Genomic DNA, 20,799 nt, shown 5'->3' with positions numbered 1-20,799 from the left:
CATATTCGAGGGGCACACCCAAACTGCTGAGTTGGCTACTGGGTGACAGGGTTTACCCGCTGCGATCGTGGCTGATATCACCTATCCGGAGGCCACAGACCGACGAGGAGACCCGCTCCAATGGCGCCCATGCAGCGACCAGTAGTGTAGTTAAATGGTGCTTCGGCATCCTCAAGGTGCGCTTCAGGTGCCTGGATTGCTCTGAAGGGGCCCTCCAGTATGAGACAAGGAGGGTTGGCTGCAACGTGGGGGCCTGCTGCACCCTGCAAAACATAGCACAGCAGAGGGTCAATGTGCCGGGGGAGGAGGATGAGGAGGAAAGGCAGGCCTCGTCCGAAGAGGAGGATGCGGGTAGGGGAACAATGAGCAGGACATGGGACCCAGGCAGACTGGGGGGGGTCGCACGACACCATTGCCAGGGCTTGCGCGCACAGGATGCTCTGATCGCGATACGGTTCACCGACTAGGAGGGAGGTGGGGGTCGCAGGCCACGTGCACAGACACCACATCCCAGACCCATACCCACTCACCTCCCACACCACCAAAGCCTCTGCAGACTTTCAGTGTCCTCTGCACACTTTGCTCTCCCACTCATCTTACTGTCATCTGTGAACTTCAAAACATTACACTTGGTTCCCAACTCCAAATCATCTATGTAAATTGTGAACAATTGTGGTCCCAACACTGATCCCTGAAGCACACCACTAGCCACTGATCGGCAACCAGAAAAATACAATTTATCCCCACTCTTTGCTTTCTGTAAGTTAACCAATCCTCTATCCATGCTAACACATTACCCTTAATGCCATGCACCTTTAACGTATGCAGCAGCCTTTTGTGTGGCACCTTGTCGAATGCCTTCTGGATGTCCAGATACACCACATCCACCGGTTTCCCGTTGTCCACTGCACTCGTAATGTCCTCAAAGAATTCCACAAAATTAGTCAAACATGACCTGCCTTTCATGCACCCATGCTGCGTCTGCCCAATTGGACAATTTCTATCCAGATGTCTCACTATTTCTTCCTTGATGATAGATTCAAGCAATTTCCCCACTACAGAAGTTGAGCTAACCGGCCTATAGTTACCCACCTTTTGCCTACCTCCTTTTTTAAACAGTGGTGTCACATTTGCTGTTTTCCAATCATAGAATTTACAGTGCAGAAGGAAGCCATTCAGCCCATCGAGTCTGCACCGACTCTTTGAAAGAGCACCCAACCCAAGGTCAACACCTCCACCCTATCACCATAACCCAGTAACCCCACCCAACACTAAGGGCAATTTTGGACACTAAGGGCAATTTAACATGGCCAATCCACCTAACCTGCACATCTTTGGACTGTGGGAAGAAACCGGAGCACCTGGAGGAAACCCACGCACACACGGGGAGAACGTGCAGACTCCGCACAGACAGTGACCCAAGCCGGGAATCGAACCTGGGACCCTGGAGCTGTGAAGCCATTGTGCTAACCACTATGCTACCAAACTGCCAGAACAGCCCCAGAGTCCAGCGAATTTTGATAAATTACCACAAGCGCATTTGCTATTTCCCCTGTCACCTCTTTTAGCACCCTGGGATGCATTCCATCAGGGCCAGGAGACTTGTCTACCTTTAGCCCTATTAGCTTGCCCAACGCTACCCCCATAGTGATAATGATCGTTTCTAGGTCCTTACTGCCATTGAATTCTTGTCATCAATTATTGGCATATTATTTGTGTCTTTCGCTGTGAAGATCAACACAAATGTTAACTCTGTTTCTCTTTCCATAGATGCTGTCAGACCTGTTGGGTTTATCCAGCACTTTCAGTTTTTATGTTAAAAACATTAATAGAAACAATAAATAATTACCAATAGCAGTAAGCCATCTGCACAGATCAAAGTTGAAGCCATTAACATGTATGAAATATTCTTTCCACTAATAGGTTTCAAACCTTTTTGCTCGGGATGAACTTGATGAGATTACTCAATCCTTGATTGCATCGATGAAGAAAGAAGCACCTCGTATCCCTCCCACTTTCGACAATTTGTATGAATATTTTATTAATAGAGCCAGGATAAATCTCCATGTTGTTCTCTGCTTCTCCCCGGTGAGTTCCTCACCCGTATTGTAAGTTAATAACCATAATGTTAACACAGCATAGTTTTTTTAATGGTTATCTAATCAATAAGAATTTCAATATCTGTTTGCTTTGTGATTGGTCGCTGATAAGCATATGGTTTTACTGGTCACAAGTCTAGCAGGGACCAATTACATCCAACAGTCGATGATTAATTGAATTTCATTTGTTAAGAAGTCCTGAGGTTATTGACAGCAGTGTGTACCACTTCGCAATTCACCAAGGCTCCTGAGACGGACCTCCTGGGGGGGTCATGTGATGGATGTCTGCCGCCACACGCTGGCCGGAGGTCATACTGATAGTTTACATGTACTGATATGCAGCTTCATACATTTATACAGCTATATACATTTATGTGTGCATGAATATCACCACAACCACCACCTGTCAATCCTGGCTTGGAAATAGATCACTGCTCTTTTACTGTTGCTGGGTCAAAATCCTGAACGTTCTTCCTAACAGCACTGCGGGCACTCCTACAACATATGAGCTACAGAAGGTGAAGAAGGCAAGTGCATTCAGGGATGGGCAATAAATGCTGACCTAGCCAGCCTGACACCCACAACCAATGGAGGAATAAAAATCTAATTGCCAACATCCTGGGCGAGATTCTCCGACCCCCCCGCCGGGTCGGAGAATCGCCGGGGGCTGGCGTGAATCCCGCCCCCGCTTGTTGCCAAATTCTCCGGCACCGGATATTCAGCGGGAGCGAGAATCGCGCCACGCCAGTTGGCGGGCCACCCCGCGATTCTCCGGCCCGGATGGGCCGAAGTCCCACTGCTAAAATGCCTGTCCCGCCGGCGTGGATTAAACCACCTCTCTTACCGGGGAGACAAGGAGGCACGGGCGGGCTCTGGGGTCCTGGGGGGGGGGGCGCAGGGCGATTTGGCCCCGGGGGGTGCCCCCACGGTGGCCTGGCCCGCGATCGGGGCCCACCGATCCGCGGGCGGGCCTGTGCCGTGGGGGCACTCTTTTCTTTCCGCCTTCGCCACGGTCTCCACCATGGCGGAGGCGGAAGAGACTCCCTCCACTGCGCATGCGCGGGAAAGCCGTCAGCGGCCGCTAACGCTCCCGCGCATGCGCCGCCCGGAGATGTCATTTCCGCGCCAGCTGGCGAGGCACCAAAGGCCTTTTCCGCCAGCTGGCGGGGCGGAAATCAGTCCGGCGTGGGCCTAGCCCCTTAAGGTTGGGGCTCGGCCCCCAAAGATGCGGCGCGATGCCCGACTGATTTGCGCCGTTTTGGGTGCCAGTCGGCGGACGCCGCGCCGATACCGGAGAATTTCGCCCCCTGTCTTTCTTTTGGCAGAAGATAGCGGACAGGCATTATATAGGAAAATTAAGGCACGGCATTTGAAAGGAAATATAGTTTCAGGGAGAGGTATCCTGGCAACAAGGGGCAGGCGGTCTTTATGGATTGATGGAATATGGATACTTCTGCTTCCCAGGGATCTCTTTCTGGAGCTCTTTTGTTATCCATTTGTCCAGCATCATGAGGAGATTAATATTGAAACCTGCAATTGAGTTTGGCAAATAGTGAGGAATAATGCAGAGGATTTAAGGGGACACAAACTAGATCTCATAAAAACAACAGGGTTGTGGTGATGGGAGACTTCAACTTCCCCAATATTGACTGGGACTCACTTAGTGCCAGGGGCTTAGACGGGGCAGAGTTTGTAAGGAGCATCCAGGAGGGCTTCTTAAAACAATATGTAGACAGTCCAACTAGGGAAGGGGCGGTACTGGACCTGGTATTGGGGAATGAGCCCGGCCAGGTGGTAGATGTTTCAGTAGGGGAGCATTTCGGTAACAGTGACCACAATTCAGTAAGTTTTAAAGTACTGGTGGACAAGGATAAGAGTGGTCCTAGGATGAATGTGCTAAATTGGGGGAAGGCTAATTATAACAATATTAGGCGGGAACTGAAGAACATAGATTGGGGGCGGATGTTTGAGGGCAAATCAACATCTGACATGTGGGAGGCTTTCAAGTGGCAGTTGAAAGGAATTCAGGACCGGCATGTTCCTGTGAGGAAGAAGGATAAATACGGCAATTTTCGGGAACCTTGGATGACGAGAGATATTGTAGGCCTCGTCAAAAAGAAAAAGGAGGCATTTGTCAGGGCTAAAAGGCTGGGAACAGACGAAGCCTGCGTGGAATATAAGGAAAGTAGGAAGGAACTTAAGCAAGGAGTCAGGAGGGCTAGAAGGGGTCACGAAAAGTCATTGGCAAATAGGGTTAAGGAAAATCCCAAGGCTTTTTACACGTACATAAAAAGCAAGAGGGTAGCCAGGGAAAGGGTTGGCCCACTGAAGGATAGGCAAGGGAATCTATGTGTGGAGCCAGAGGAAATGGGCGAGGTACTAAATGAATACTTTGCATCAGTATTTACCAAAGAGAAGAAATTGGTAGATGTTGAGTCTGGAGAAGGGTGTGTAGATAGCCTGGGTCACATTGAGATCCAAAAAGACGAGGTGTTGGGTGTCTTAAAAAATATTAAGGTAGATAAGTCCCCAGGGCCTGATGGGGTCTACCCCAGAATACTGAAGGAGGCTGGAGAGGAAATTGCTGAGGCCTTGACAGAAATCTTTGGATCCTCGCTGTCTTCAGGGGATGTCCCGGAGGACTGGAGAATAGCCAATGTTGTTCCTCTGTTTAAGAAGGGTAGCAAGGATAATCCCGGGAACTACAGGCCGGTGAGCCTTACTTCAGTGGTAGGGAAATTACTGGAGAGAATTCTTCGAGACAGGATCTACTCCCATTTGGAAGCAAATGGACGTATTAGTGAGAGGCAGCACGGTTTTGTGAAGGGGAGGTCGTGTCTCACTAACTTGATAGAGTTTTTCGAGGAGGTCACTAAGATGATTGATGCAGGTAGGGCAGTGGATGTTGTCTATATGGACTTCAGTAAGGCCTTTGACAAGGTCCCTCATTGTAGACTAGTACAAAAGGTGAAGTCACACGGGATCAGGGGTGAGCTGGCAAGGTGGATACAGAACTGGCTAGGCCATAGAAGGCAGAGAGTAGCAATGGAAGGATGCTTTTCTAATTGGAGGGCTGTGACCAATGGTGTTCCATAGGGATCAGTGCTGGGACCTTTGCTCTTTGTAGTATATATAAATGATTTGGAGGAAAATGTAACTGGTCTGATTAGTAAGTTTGCAGACGACACAAAGGTTGGTGGAATTGCGGATAGCGATGAGGACTGTCGGAGGATACAGCAGGATTTAGATTGTTTGGAGACTTGGGCGGAGAGATGGCAGATGGAGTTTAATCCGGACAGATGTGAGGTAATGCATTTTGGAAGGTCGAATGCAGGTAGGGAATATACAGTGAATGGTAGAACCCTCAAGAGTATTGAAAGTCAAAGAGATCTAGGAGTACAGGTCCACAGGTCATTGAAAGGGGCAACACAGGTGGAGAAGGTAGTCAAGAAGGCATACGGCATGCTTGCCTTCATTGGCCGGGGCATTGAATATAAGAATTGGCAAGTCATGTTGCAGCTGTATAGAACCTTAGTTAGGCCACACTTGGAGTATAGTGTTCAATTCTGGTCGCCACACTACCAGAAGGATGTGGAGGCTTTAGAGAGGGTGCAGAAGAGATTTACCAGAATGTTGCCTGGTATGGAGGGCATTAGCTATGAGGAGCGGTTGAATAAACTCGGTTTGTTCTCACTGGAACGAAGGAGGTTGAGGGGAGACCTGATAGAGGTATACAAAATTATGAGGGGCATAGACAGAGTGGATAGTCAGAGGCTTTTCCCCAGGGTAGAGGGGTCAATTACTAGGGGGCATAGGTTTAAGGTGAGAGGGGCAAGGTTTAGAGTAGATGTACGAGGCAAGTTTTTTACGCAGAGGGTAAACTCGCTCCCGGAGGAGGTGGTGGAAGCAGGGACGATAGTGACATTTAAGGGGCATCTTGACAAATACATGAATAGGATGGGAATAGAGGGATACGGACCCAGGAAGTGTAGAAGATTGTAGTTTAGTCGGGCAGCATGGTCGGCACGGGCTTGGAGGGCCGAAGGGCCTGTTCATGTGCTGTACATTTCTTTGTTCTTTGTTCTTTGTTCTAGAGAACATACACAGTGTTTAAAGATGGTACTGCAGGTGGAAAATATCATCGAAAATGCAACTGGCACAAAATTGAGAGAAATGCAGATAAATCACAGATTTCACTCGAAGAAGTACTTTGGCCTTGAAGAAAGGATATAAAAAGCCATCTCCTGCACTCACCTTTGAAGGTTCTGTGGTGAGGAAGGGTTTGATAAGTGGGGGTGTTTGAGGAATGGACCAGCGTATTGTGGAAGTAAAAGTTCTTTCAGAATGCTTAAAGGGAAGGGGTGATGTGCTTGGTCATGTCAACACAGTGGAGGTGGTGACAATGGTGTAGGATAATCCGTTAAATATGATGGCTGCTGGGGTAGAAACTGAGGGAATGAGAAAGCATGTCGGAGATCTTGGTGGGGAAGAGGGTGAAAGCAGAAATGTAGGAAATCAAACATTCCACAAAAAGTCTGAGTGTTGCAGGGGAATTCACATTGATGTCATGTAAGTTCAGCTTTCTGCTTCGCAAACTCAGACTGCCATGGGTACCAGTGTTCAAGTGATCTTGCAGAGTGTCACAGTGGACCAGCAATCTGTCCTCCACCAGATCAGTGGGAGTGTTGAGACAATGGGTACAATTTAACAGCAGTGTTACGCCTGGTGCGGATCTACGCATGGCGGTCAGATCGCGAGAGAGCCCCAAACCAGGATCAGCGCCGATCGGTTTGCGATCTAACCGGTTCACTCTCATTGGCGGGATCCGAGTCCCGCCCGTGGTGAGAAACCAATAAACGGCAATCTCCATTTCATTAACGAGATGGATGCCCTACCTAACGGCCTCCCACGATCTAACCAACACCCCAGTGAGAGGTCACATGGGTGTTGATTAGCCCTCCTTTTTAAAATTAAACCTAGCATAATAGCTGCTGATGGGATCGGAGGAGGGCAGTAACCATTTTAAATTTCAGGCATTGCAGCCTAGGGGCACTGGAGCTCCGGCCCCATTGCTCAGGGGGGGGGAAGGGGGGCGGGGGGAGAGAACCCCAGGGTGGACAGGCCTGGTTGGGGCAGCTGGGTACCATTGGTCAGAGGCGCTCCTGGTCAGGACAGTGCGGGGTGGTCAGGGGCTCAGTGCCTGCGGGTTATACAGGCCATCGCCTGAATTGTGGTTACCCATAACTGGGGGAAACAACAGCTGCTGCCTGTCTGTCCCATCAAACACTTCCAAAAATAAGGAGACCAAAATGGACACAATACTCCAGATGTGGTCTCCCCACCACCCTATACAATTGCAACAACACTTCTCTACTTTTATACTCCAGTCCTTTTGCAATAAACTGGAACATACCATTTGCCTTTATAATTACATGCTGTACCTGCATATAGACTCTCCCCACTGCGCATGCGCGGGAAACTTTCAGCGGCCACTGACGCTCCCGCGCATGCGCCGGGAAACTGTCAGCGGCCGCTGATGCTCCCGCGCATGCGCCGCATTTCCGCGCCAGCTGGCGGGGCAACAAACGCCATTTCCGCCAGATGGCGTTCCAACGGCATGCGGTGCTCCAACAGCATGCGACGCGCGATGCGATGATGCCATTTCGCAGGGGGCAGAGGATGGAAAACTGGCGACCCCCCCGATTTGGGCATCGGAAGGGATTCTCCGCCCGATCGCCGATCACGATATCGGCGTCGGGCAACGGTGAATCCTGCCCTAAATGTTGATGCTAACGGAGAATCGGTGGACTTTTATGATAGAAAAACCGACGCTGCACATTGAGGGGCTAGCACTGGTGCCGCTTGGAACACACTTGATTCTACTGAAAAAATGGTGCGGGATACGCCGGTCTGTGAGTGACACTCAGGAGGCTGACAAGCTGCAGCCGTACATACACATTTCACTCCCTACACACACTTATCTCAGCCAAAAAGGTGGCACTGGTTGGGCTGGAGAGTGCCCATACAACTGAGGGGTCGTCTGGGGTCAGAGGGCACCTAGGGGGCTGCCCTGGGGGCAACACGAGGTGGGGGTGAGGGCTAGTCTGTGGTACGGAATAACGTGACAGGCTTTGCATGTATCAGTTGTAATATGGGCGGCACGGTAACACAGTGGTTAGCACTGTTTCTTCACATCGCCAAGGACCCGGGTTCGATTCCCGGCTTGGGTCACTGTCTGTGCGGAGTCTCATGTTCTGCCCGTGAGTGTGTGGGATTCCTCCGGGTGCTCTGGTTTCCTCCTGCACGACGTGCTTAGGTGAATTGGACATTCTGAATTCTCCCTCCGTGTACCTGAACAGACGCCTGAGTGTGGCAACTAGGGGCTTTTCACAGTAATTTCATTGCAGTGTTAATGTAAGCCTACTTGTGACATTAATTTTAATAAGATTATTAAATCACACTCGAAATCCTCATTGTCTCTAGCTACTGGTAATGCACCGCTCCACCCACCCCCATCCCCTCTGGTGCCCACTCAGTGATCAACTTAGGCTTCCAAGCTCTGCCACTACATCTAAGTGTGTCCCCAGGATGCACACCGGAGATGGAGGCTGCCTGCTGCTTTCCCTGGCCTGTGGCCTTTGATACCCCGGTGGGCATCCTCTAGAAGGCCAGGAGTGAGAGGGCTTTGCCTGTTACACTGGCATTGCCATGCCACCCTGTTCTGCCCACTGACCTTTAGACGTGCCAGGGTCAGGAAGGGGGGATTCGGGTGAGACCGCCGTCATCTCCCTGGTGGAAGGGACTGGGTCGGCATTCAGCGCAGCTCCTCAACGACTGGACCATGCTCCGCAGTGCCTCGCCAATGTCCACCTGCATCTGGGACGTGTCCCTCAACGACTGGGATGTGCTCTGCAGTGTCTCGGCAATGTCCACCTGTGTGTATCTGGGACGCATCCCTCAGCAACTCGGACATGCTCTGCTGTGCCTCGGCAATGTCCACCTGCACTTGGGACACATCCCTCAGCGACTGGGACACATCCCTCAGCAACTGGGACGCGTACCTCAGCGACTGGGACATGCTCTGCGGCTCCTCAGTAATGTCCACCTATGACTGGGACATTTATCCAGCAACTGGGACATGCTCTGCAGTGCCTCGGCAATGTCCAGCTGTGACTGGGTCATCTACCCCAGTGACTAGGACATGCTGTTGAGGCCCACAGCCATGGTCGTCACTGACTTAGCAATGCCTTGGATGCCAGCTCTCATGGTGCTTACCTCGTGCTCCAGGCTTTCCACTGCGGTCGCCACCCTAGCAGTGTTGGCCTTGGTGCCATGCTTTGCTGCCGCCATCTGCTGCCCCTGTAACCTCTGGGACTCCTCCAATTAGCGCTGCACTCCCCGGAGTGTCACTGGCATTCCATTCTGAATCTCATGTCCCTGTCCTAGTGTCTGCATCAGCTCTGGGAGAACCTTGCCCAGAGACTTTCCATCTCAATGGGACCCAGCTGAGCCTGGAATCCAGCAGACCTCCGACTGCTGACACCCTTGGATATTCCTGCCTCCGCCTGATGTGCATCAGCAATTGTGTGCTCACCAGATTGTGCCCCAGAAGCCTGTCCACTAATGTTACCCACCAAGTTGTGTGTCTCTGCACTGGTAGAAGGTGGGCATGGCAGCTGTGACGCAGCGATGGTGGCATCCTCAGAGCTCTCCTCTGAGATGTTCATTTGGGTGGTGGGGGTTGATGATAGCTGTGCCCCATCAGATGGTGACCCTGTGAGAGGAAGGACATGTGATCAGTGGGAGGGAAGGTTCATTTTTGTCTGACATGAACAACTCACTTGAGGCAAGTCATCTGGGTGAAGGGACAGTGGATCCTCACCTCTGCGACGCAGGCCAATCTCGCTGTTGGTGACCACTCTCTCCTCGACCAACCCCGGCATCTCCTGGGCCTTTTCCTCATAGGGGTGTGGGCCCTAAATGCCTGGCACCCCACCGCCCTTTCCCACCTATTGTGGGCCAACTTCTCCCGCAGGGCCAATAAAAGGGCACTGTGAGCCTCACGCTTGATGTTTCAGGAGGGGTCTATGGCAGGTGGCATGTGTAGGCACCGTTCCTGGGCATTGAGGGGTTATGTTGGTGGGTGGCAGGTTGTGCTGGGGCACAAGGCATGGTATTATGCAGGAGGGCAGTGGTGAGATGCCAGCCAGTGAATTGTTTGGGGGGAGAGGATGTCAGGGTGGTGGCAGGTGGGACTGCTACCAGGGGGCCGGTGTCAACTTAGCCATGCGGTCTGGTGGAGGTTGTTGGTCATCTTCCAACATTGCTCAACGGTCTTCCTGATCAAGCTTCCCTCACTGATGGCTGCTGCCACTGCCCCCCAGGTGGCATTGGCGACCCTATGGCTGGTCCTCTGACCTCCTTGGTGCCCCTTCTTGCATCTATGGCAGCAGCAGGTTGGCATCTCCAAAGCATGGAGCAGGTCTTGGCGGGGCATGGCTGCAGGCTGACTGAAGTGTCTTTGGTGTTAAGTAATGGGTTAAGAGACATTCCAATTAGTTCTCTCATTTATGTTCAGCATCCAATAATTGACACTGATATGTAAAGGGGCTTCAGGTGGCCCTTGTGTCAGGTGATGTGATGTTAGAGTTTTGTGCAAAGTCTGTTGAAGTAAATTAAAGGTGTTTGTGGAAACACAGCAGTACATTTGATTCTTTGCACTACAGCAGCTAAACGTCTAACATTCGGAGGAAGTGTTTATGTGCAGCTCCCCTTTGTTAGCCAGGAGCTGCTGGGCATGGTTCCGATGAATCAGCTGGCAGAACAGCCAGATCCGCCATGGAGCTCGTGGGGGATCACTTCCGGCACTAAGTGCCGTTAGATATGCGTCACGGTCTCGCCGGGCCAGTGTTGATGAGCTCCCAGAAATCGTGCCCGATATGACACTTAGAACTTGTCAGTTAAATCGCACCAGTGCCTCAAAGGAGTGGCAGTGGCTCCATGAAGCAGCAGCCTGCAGTCCTTTCTCAGGGTGACCGTAGCTGGGAATGGTATTTTCCACATAGCCTGAAGACTGTCCATGCCTTATTACATAGGGCTAGGCATGCTCCTTGTCTGAGAAGTTTTGAATAGAATTGAGCACTGTGCAATCATCAGAAAATTTCCCCATTTCTGACATGGTGGAGGGAAAGTCATTGATGAAATATTTGGAGATGATTGGTCCAAAGACAGGAGGAGCTCCTACAACAATGTCTTGAGCTGAGATGACTGGACTCCAGCAACCAAAGCCATCTTCCGTTGTGTTACATAGAAGATAGGAGCAGGAGGATGTCTTTTGGCCCTTTCGAGCCTGCTCCGTCATTTATCCAAATCATGGCTGATCATCCAACTCAATAGCCTAATCCTAGTTTCTCCCCATAGCCTTTCATCCCACTCGCCCCAAGTACTATATCCAGCCGCCTCTTGAATATATTCAATGTTTTAGCATCAACTACTTCCTGTGGTAATGAATTCCACAGGCTCACCACTCATTGGGTGAAGAAATGTCTCCTCATCTCTGTCCAAAATGGTTTACCCTGAATCCTCAGACTGTGACCCCCGATTCTGGACACACCCACCATCAGGAACATCTTCCCTGCACCTACCCTGTCTAGTCCTGTTAGAATTTTATAAGTCTCTAAGAGATCCCCCCTCATTCTTCTGAACGTCAGCGAGAACAATCCCAACCTAGTCAATCTCTCCTCATATGACAATCCTGCCATCCCTGGAATCAGTCTGGTAAACCTTCGCTGCACTCCCTTGAGAGCAAGAACATCCTCAGAAAAGGAGACCAAAACTGCACACAATACTCCTGGTGTGGCCTCACCAAGACCCTGTTTAATTGCAACAACACATCCCTGCTCCTGTACTCGAAATGTCTCGCAATGAAGGCCAGTATACCATTTGCCTTCTTTACCTCTGCTGCACCTGCATGCTTACATTTAGCGACTGGTACACAAGGACACCCAGGTCCCGTTGCACACTCTCCTCTCCCAATTTTCAACCGTTCAGGTAGTAATCTACCTTCCTGTTTTTGCTTTCAAAGTGAATAACCTCACACTTATCCAAATAGAACATAGAACATACAGTGCAGAAGGAGGCCATTCGGCCCATCGAGTCTGCACCAACCCACTTAAGCCCTCACTTACACCCTATTCCCCTAACCAATAACCCCTCCTAACCTTTTTGGACACCAAGGGCAATTTAGCGTGGCCAATCCACCTAACATGCACGCCTTTGGACTGTGGGAGGAAACCGGAACACCCGGAAGAAACCCACGCAGACACAGGGAGAACGATGATACTGCATCTGCCATTGATTTGTCCACTTGCCCAATCTGTCCAAATCATGCTGTAGAATTTCTGCATCCTTGTCACAGTTCACCCTCCCACCTAACTTGGTATCATATGCAAACTTTGGGATGTTACATTTTGTTCCCTCATCCAAATCATTGATATATATTGTGAATAGCTGGGGCCCCAGCACCGATCCTTGTGGCACCCCACTAGTTACTGCCTGTCAATTTGAAAAGGACCCATTGTGTTAACTATTACTCCAGCCAGAGATTAGTTTTTTTTCCCCCTGATTCCCATTGACTTCAATTTTGCTCAGTTACTCTCAGCTCAGCTCTGGAATTCAGCTCATTTCTCCATGTTTGAACTCAGGCTGTAGTGTGCACTGGAGCTGAATGGCCCTGTTGAACCCAAACTGAGCATTGGTGAAAAGGTTATCGCTGAGTAAGTTCTGCTTGGTAACACTATTAACTACTTTCCATCATTTATCTGATAACTGAGAGCAGACTGATGGGCCAGATTGGATTTGTCCATTTTTAATGTTAAACCTATAAAGCATTATTAAAGTATTTAAATTACCAGCCTGATGCTTTTGAGATAGCTGGTTACCATTTATCCAGCTTCAAGCACAGAAGTGGTTGGGTCTGATTTGGATTTTGATCAAGTATTGAGATTTTAAAAAATAAGTATCTGGGGCGAAATTCTCCGGTATCGGCGCGATGTCCGCCGACCGGCGCCCAAAACGGCGTAAATCAGTCGGGCATCGCGCCACCCCAAAGGTGCAGAATCCTCCGCATCTTGGGGGGCCGAGCCCCAACCTTAAGGGGCTAGGCCCGCGCCGGACTAATTTACGCCCCGCCAGCTGGCGGAAAAGGCCATTGGTGCCCCGCCAGCTGACGCGGAAATGACATCTCCGGGCGGCGCATGCGCGGGAGCGTTAGCGGCCGCTCAAGGCATCCCCGCGCATGCGCTGTGGAGGGAGTCTCTTCCGCCTCCGCCATGGTGGAGACCGTGGCGAAGGTGGAAGGAAAAGAGTGCCCCCACGGCACAGGCCCGCCCGCGGATCGGTGGGCCCCGATCGTGGGCCAGGCCACCATGGGGGCACCCCCCGGGGCCAAATCGCCCCGCGCCCCCCCTAGGACCCCGGAGCCCGCCCGCACCGCCTTGTCCCGCCGGTAAGGTAGGTGGTTTAATCTACGCCGGCGGGACAGGCATTCTAGCAGCGGGACTTCAGCCCATCCGGGCCGGAGAATCGCGGGGGGGGGGGGCCGCCAACCGGCGCGCCGCGATTCCCGCCCCCGCCGAATATCCGGTGCCAGAGAATTCGGCAACCGGCGGGAGCGGGATTCACGCCAGCCCCCGGCGATTCTCCGACCCGGCGGGGGGTCGGAGAATCTCGCCCCTGTCTTGTGTTATGGGCCAGGGCTTAGAAACTCCAAAGTGTATTATGAAGCTCACCTGACCTGTAACTTTTATGTTGATTTTGGCCTGGTCGAGCACAAGAGCCTTCACTTCAGGTGTGATTCATCAGACTTCCAAGGCACTTTTATCAAAACAAAGTTTATTCTAAGAATGTAGTTAACATATTGTTATGGGGTAGGGTTTAGAGAACCCCAAAGTGTATCATGGAGTTCACCTGACCCACAACTTTTAATAGATTGTGGTATGGGGAGCACACGGCCCACTCTACAGGTGTGGTACAGCAGAAATGGAAAAGTATTTTAAGCAAATCAATATTTATTCTAAGAACTCAAGTTAACCTTTTTAAAACATACAGTGAACACCTTAGCAACCATTGATTCAAATACAACCCCCAAAGAATATAACACTAAGTAATCCTTTAAGCTTTCCTTTTAACATCCATAAGACTTAAAACACCTTTTACCAGAAGCACATCAGGTTAAAGTCACTACTGTTATTGGTTTTAAATCACCAGGATCGATTTACAGTCTTTAGATTACAGAGAGAGATCCATACACCTTCTGGCTGTGACTGTAGCTATCCAGCTCTGAAAACAAAACTAAAACACACCCTGCAGCAAACAGCCTAAAACGAAAGTAAAAAGCTGACAGACAGCCCAGCTCCCCCCACTGTCTGACATCACTGCAGTAATAAACACCCATTTCTTAAAAGTACTCTCACTACAGATATTTATATACACACCCATTTATAAACACCCATTTCTTAAAGGTACTCTCACATGATAATATATAAAACACATAGCAAGAATTTATCAATTACAAACATGAAAAAACACAACAGCTACAGTAATCTATGTATATAACTCTTAATGAATCCCCCTTAGCTGTTCCAATTCAATACAAAATCCAATAAAACCAAAACCCCTTTCAAGGGCGTGGCCCAGCACACTGTAATCTCACTTGAATGGGCCTGGTCCTTTCCCTGAGATTCTGGTCCAGTTTCCAACCAGCAGATTCAAAACTCCTTCTGGAAAGCAACTCTCGCTTTAAGGTTCCCAAGGCAGTTTTCCCCACCCAATGTACTGTCCGTTCACTGGAACAGCTTTAAAATAAAACCGAGAAAACAGGGAAACTTCCTGCAGCTTAACACGCCGATTCTTCTTCTGCAATCCAAATGAACAAACCAAAAATGAAACCAAAACACTAAAGCCCCTCTCACCAGACAGCCACAGCCCAACTCCACCCACAAATGACATGACTGATGTCATGCTACAAGCCATGTCGTAAACAAAACCTTTTCTAAAGGGACACTCACATGACACTTGAGCCTTGCTGACATGCTTTTTGGGCTTTAACTCAATCTGCTCCCTGTTTTACACACCCACATGGGCTGCCTAACCTGCTAAGTATTTCCAGTAGCCTTTATTTATATTTCAGATATCCAACATCCACAGTATGTTTTCCATTTATATCATTGTAAGGTGGCTGGTTGATTTTCAAAAATGAATGTTTTAGTGTGTATTTCTAAGCCAACTGTTCTGTTTGTTTTGACATTAGGTTGGTGAAAAATTTCGATCACGTGCCCTGAAGTTCCCTGGTCTGATCTCTGGATGCACTATGGATTGGTTCAGTCGCTGGCCCAGAGAGGCGTTGGTTGCTGTCTCTAACTATTTCCTTTCTGGTTTCTACATTGCTTGTTCAAACGAGGTCAAGACCCAACTTGTGGCTACGATGGGTGTTTTTCATGACAGGGTCTATCAAACATGCGAGGACTATTTTCAGAGGTATGTTCTGATAAGCGTTGATGAATTTATTGATGACATTTAAAAATAGTAGATACAGAGGCTAGTGAACTTGGATAATCTGGAAGTTTTCGTTTTAAACAAATGGTGAAATCGAACCAGGGTACAAATATAGTAACTTACCTCCTGACTCCCCAAATCCTGTTCACTATCGACAAGGCACAAGTTTAGCACAGGGCTAAATAGCTGGCTTTTAAAGCAGACCATGGCAGGCCAGCAGCGTGGGTTCAATTCCCGTACCGGTCTCCCCGAACAGGCGCCGTAATGTGGCGACTAGGGGCTTTTCACAGGAACTTCATTTGAAGCCTACTTGTGACAATAAGCGATTTTCATTTCATTTCATTTCATTTGAAGTCAGGAGTGGAATGGAATACTCTCGACTTACCTGGATGAGTGCAGCTACAACAACAGTCAAGAAGCTCAACACCATCCAGGACATAACGGCCCACTTCATTGCTACCCCTTCCACAAAGACTTACTTCCTGGAAAGCAGCACGGTGGGGCAATTGTTAGCACTGCTGCCTCGACGGCACCGAGGACCCGGGTTCAATCCCGGCCCTGGGCCACTATCCATATGGAGTTTGCACGTTCTCCCCCTGTCTGCATGGGCCTCACCCCCACAAAGATGTGCTGGCTAGGTGGATTGGCCATGCTAAATTGCCACTTAATTGGGAAAAAAATTCACCCTTCCACCACCGACGAACAGTGGCAGCCGTGTGCACCATCTACAGGATGAACTGCAGTAACTCACCAAGGTTCCTTAGACAGTACCTTCCAAACCCACGACCCTACCATCTCAAAGGACAACAGCAGCAACACAATTAAGTGGAAGTTCCCCTCCAAGTCACTCACCATGCTGACTTGAAAGGATATCACTATTCCTTCAATGTCGATGGGTCAAAATCCTGGAACACCCCACTAAGAGGTGGGTGTACCTACATCTCAGGGTCTGCATCAGTTTAAGATGTGACATGTGGGGTCACGTGATGTGAACGTGGGTGCAGCCTCGTTTTTGCGAGCTCTGGGTCAACTTGTTAGCAGACAGACAAGAGTCAGACATAAGCAATAGCTGAGGAGAATCACAGACCATTCCTCACTGTGAGTCATCATCATCCTCCTGCATTGACCGTGCAACAGGTCTCCCCAACCCCAGAACCCTGATGGGTAAGGTCTCTGAAAGTTTCATCTCCCGGTTGCAGAGGGATCACGAAACCCTGGGGGGTGCGGCCGAGGCGCTGTGATGTTGGACAACATGCTGGTCCTACTCCATGAAGCGGGAGGCAATTAAGCTGTTCCTGGCCCCCCTGTCCATGTGCACTCTCACCCCACCTGTGGGCTGAAGATTGCGTTATGCCACGCAGGTCACCCCAAAGCTCTGGAACGACCCGATGGCGTAAAGGTTTTGTGCTGCAGTGACCTTCACGTCCACCAGGAGCGGGTGGTCTCCTCCACACGTTGTCTGGAACCATACTCTTGTGACTATGCTGTCTCCCATCACTACCACATTCTTCTTTGTTCCCCCCACTTTAATAACATCTTTCACCATGGTGCTGTGGCCTGTCCACTCATCCACCTTGCAGTCCTTTCCTTCATCACACAAAGTCAGTGGCTGCAGTTCCTCCATCACTACTGCCGGCTCCCTTACCTCCTGTCCCTGACCATTGACAAACTCTAAAGTCCTGCCTAACCTAAGGGGGGTGTAATATCCCGCAGGGTGCCTGTGGTTGGGAATGCTTGTCTTCCCCATGCTCCTTGTGGAATCCGAGCACCCCCGCTAGGGGCAAGTATCTCAATTACCCAGAGTATATAAGGTCGGCCAGAAAGGCATCAACCAGAGAAGTACCATGTTGTGCTCTACGGGGGAGTGAAAATATACTGTTTGTAAATAAAACTTTGTTCTTATTTTTACTTGGTTTGCACTCCCGCTATTAAAGGGGAATCCTGAAACAAAGTATCCCGGTAGCTCACTCTGATGCCCCGCATTGTCCGCAACTCAGACTCCAGCTCACTAGCTCTGAGCCAAAGTTGCCTGAGCTGCAGACACTTTCTGTGGAGATGATTGCCTGGGATTACAGGACACCACCAGCTCTGCCATTGAACTGGTCAATTAGTTAATAACTTACACAATTGAAGTCGTAGAAAGTTGCACTCACCTAGCATGGAGACAGGGAAGAAAGCTCACCAACTACTGGAGGCTGTTAAAAGGTAGAAAAAGGAGCACCTCTTTGCCCCTCGAGCCTGAATTCTGACCTGAACCAAATTCTCAACTCCTCACTTTATCTACATCTAAGTCAGACATAGAATCATAGAATTTACAGAGCAGAAGGAGGCCATTCAGCCCATCGAGTCTGCACCAGCCCTTGGAAAGAGCACCCTACTTAAGCCCAGGCTTCCACCCTATCTCCGTACCCAGTAACCCACCTAATATTCTTGGATACTAGGGGCAATTTATCATGGCCAATCCACTTAATCTGCACATCTTTGGACTGCGGGATGAAATTGTAGCACCCAGAGGAAACCCAGGCACATACGGAGAGAATGTACAGACTCCGCACAGACAGTGGCCCAAGCCAGGAATCGAACCTGGGACCCTGGAACAACTGTGCTAACCACTGTGCTACCATGCTGTTTGGTATCCATGGGCATCCCTCAGCACGTCTTCTGGGCTACCTCAAGCGTAAATCCATTCAGAGACCAGTGGGCCTGGGTCAGAGTGCCATATCATCTATGTTTGCTCATGGCACATGTTAGGTTGCACAGTAAACCGTGAACATGGGAGCAGAAAGTTGCAGTGTTGATTCAATTTAATTAATCATTTGTTGAGTATTTAATGACTTGGGGAAAAACGTTGATGGGGTTCAATGTGGGAAAATTGTGAGGTCATTCATTTTCGCTCTAGGAAGAAGTAATTGAAGTATTTTCTCAATAGCGAGAAGCTTAGAACTGTGGAGTAGCAGGGAGGTTTGGGGAGTAGCAGCAAGTTTTGGGCAGTAGCCGGGATGTTTGGGAATAGCTAGCAGGTTTGGGGAGGAGCAGACAGGTTTGGGGAGTAGTAATGAGGTTTGGGGATTAGCCGGGATGTTTGGGGAGTAACAGCAACGTTTGGGAGTAGTCGGGATGTTTGGGAGTAGCCAGGAAGTTAGGGGAGGAGCAAGGAGGTTTGGGGAGGAGCAGGGAAGTTTGGGGAGGAGCAGGGAGGTTTGGGGAGGAGCAGGGAGATTTTGGGAGTAGCAGGGAGGTTTGGTGAGGAGCAGGGAAGTTTGGGGAGGAGCAGGGAGGTTTGAGGAGTAGCAGGGAGGTTTGGTGAGGAGCAGGGAAGTTTGGGGAGGAGCAGGGGGGTTTGAGGAGTAGCAGGGAGATTTGGGGAGGAGCAGGGAGGTTTGGGGAGGAGCAGGGAGGATTGGGGAGCAGCAGGGAGCTTTGGGGAGAAGCACGGAGGTTTGGAGAGTAGCAGGGAGATTTGGGGAGGAGCAGGAAGGTTTGGGGAGGTGCAGGGAGGATTGGGGAGTAGCAGGGAGGTTTGGGGAGGAGCAGGAAAGTTTGGGGAGGAGCAGGAAGATTTGGGGAGGAGCAGGGAGGGGCAGGGAGGTTTGGGGAGGAGCAGGGAGGTTTGGGGAGCAGCCAGGAGATTTGGGGAGCAGCCAGGAGGTTTGGGGAGTGTGGTGGTATGTATTAGGGGTAATACGGTTAACCACGTGTCGACAGGCTATTGGTGGAGGGATGCCAGGTCCTGATAGGATCTGCCACCTACTGGACTCCACCCAGAAATGCCGGTATAAGAACCCAGCTTTTCCCTCCATTTCCCTCAGCAGCTGCATTCTGTAACCACGCTGCTGGGGATAAAGTTCTGCTTAATAAAGCCTTCAATTGACATTACCACAACCTGCCTCGCGTCATATTGACGGTGCTACAATTTATTAAGCAGAATTTAAATTGAAGAAAGCGACGTGGGAACATGGAGCTCCGAATCACCCCGGAGTGCCTGCGCATCGCACCCCAAGCAGCTAACTCGACCTCTATTTTCTAGCACTGGCTGGCAAGCTTTGAGGGCTACCTCCGAACGGCCCCCAGCACACCGACAGACGAACAAAAGATGCAGGTCCTCTATTCCAGGGTGAGTCCTGACGTCTACTCCCTTATCGAGGACGAGGACGGTTTCACCGATGCCATCGCCACGCTGAAGGATATCTACATCCGGCCCGCCAACCAGGTTTTTGCTCGCTACCAGCTCGCCACGCGACGTCAACTTCCGGGGGAATCGCTGGACGAGTTTTATAACGCCCTGCAGATCCTGGGTCGAAACTTTAACTGCCCGGCGGTAACAGCGAATGAACACACAGAGCTCCTGGTCCGCGATGCGTATGTGGCAGGTTTGGCCTCTTCCCAGATCCGCCAGAGGCTTCTGGAGAAAGAATCTCTGGGACTTACAGAAGCTCGGGCCCTGGCGGCATCCCTCGATGTGGCCTCGCGTAACGCCCGCGCCTGCGCCCCCGACCGCACTACAGCCCCTTGGGCTCCGTGGACCCCCGCTGCGGTCGACTCTCCGACACCCCCCCCCCCCCACCCCCGCAAACCTGCACGGCCAAAACACCAGACCAACCAGGGGGGCCCCGCTGTTATTTTTGCGGCCAGCTGAAACACCCTCGGCAGCGCTGCCCGGCCCGCGCGGCTACCTGCAAAAGCTGTGTGAAGAAGGGCCACTACGCGACGGTGTGCAAGTCCCGCGGGGTCGCTGCTATCTCCGGGGAAGAAATGGGACCACAGACCCAGCACCCCAGCGATCCACGTGCGACCAACGGACGCCGCCATTTTGGACCCCGGACGCCACGAGGGAGAGATGGGCGCCACCATTTTGTCCACCCCCGACCGCGCTCGATCCGTGGACACCGCCATCTTGGGTGAAGGACCCCGACACAGATGGCCACATACTGCCTGATTACGATGCTCAACATCAACAACCACGCCTGGCTTCGACGACCCTCGACCAGTCGCGACCCCGGACGCTCCAGACTGCAACCACTACAGTCCTAGTGAATGGCTACGAGATGCCGTGTCTCATCGACTCTGGGAGCACGGAGAGCTTCATCCATCTGGACACGGTAAGGCGCTGTTCCCTCGTAATTCGGCCAAGCACCCAGAAAATTTT

The 20,799-nt window shown here is 50.7% G+C and overlaps 1 protein-coding gene across 1 annotated transcript in view; it reads left to right on the top strand.

Annotated features, from left to right (window-relative positions):
* The window catches only part of LOC140411190 (dynein axonemal heavy chain 8-like), a 2,783,184-nt gene that overhangs the window by 1,382,136 nt on the left and 1,380,249 nt on the right, over positions 1-20,799 (top strand). The window contains exons 64-65 of the mRNA XM_072500280.1: positions 1,924-2,088; positions 15,409-15,635. Coding sequence (XP_072356381.1) covers positions 1,924-2,088; positions 15,409-15,635 — 392 coding nt within the window. The remainder of the gene's footprint in view (positions 1-1,923; positions 2,089-15,408; positions 15,636-20,799) is intronic.

The sequence above is a fragment of the Scyliorhinus torazame genome, chromosome 4 (genome assembly GCF_047496885.1).
Source record: "Scyliorhinus torazame isolate Kashiwa2021f chromosome 4, sScyTor2.1, whole genome shotgun sequence".
Taxonomy (NCBI): domain Eukaryota; kingdom Metazoa; phylum Chordata; class Chondrichthyes; order Carcharhiniformes; family Scyliorhinidae; genus Scyliorhinus; species Scyliorhinus torazame.
The sequence above is the reverse complement of the archived record's forward strand: the minus strand, read 5'-3'. Positions and strand labels throughout refer to the sequence as shown.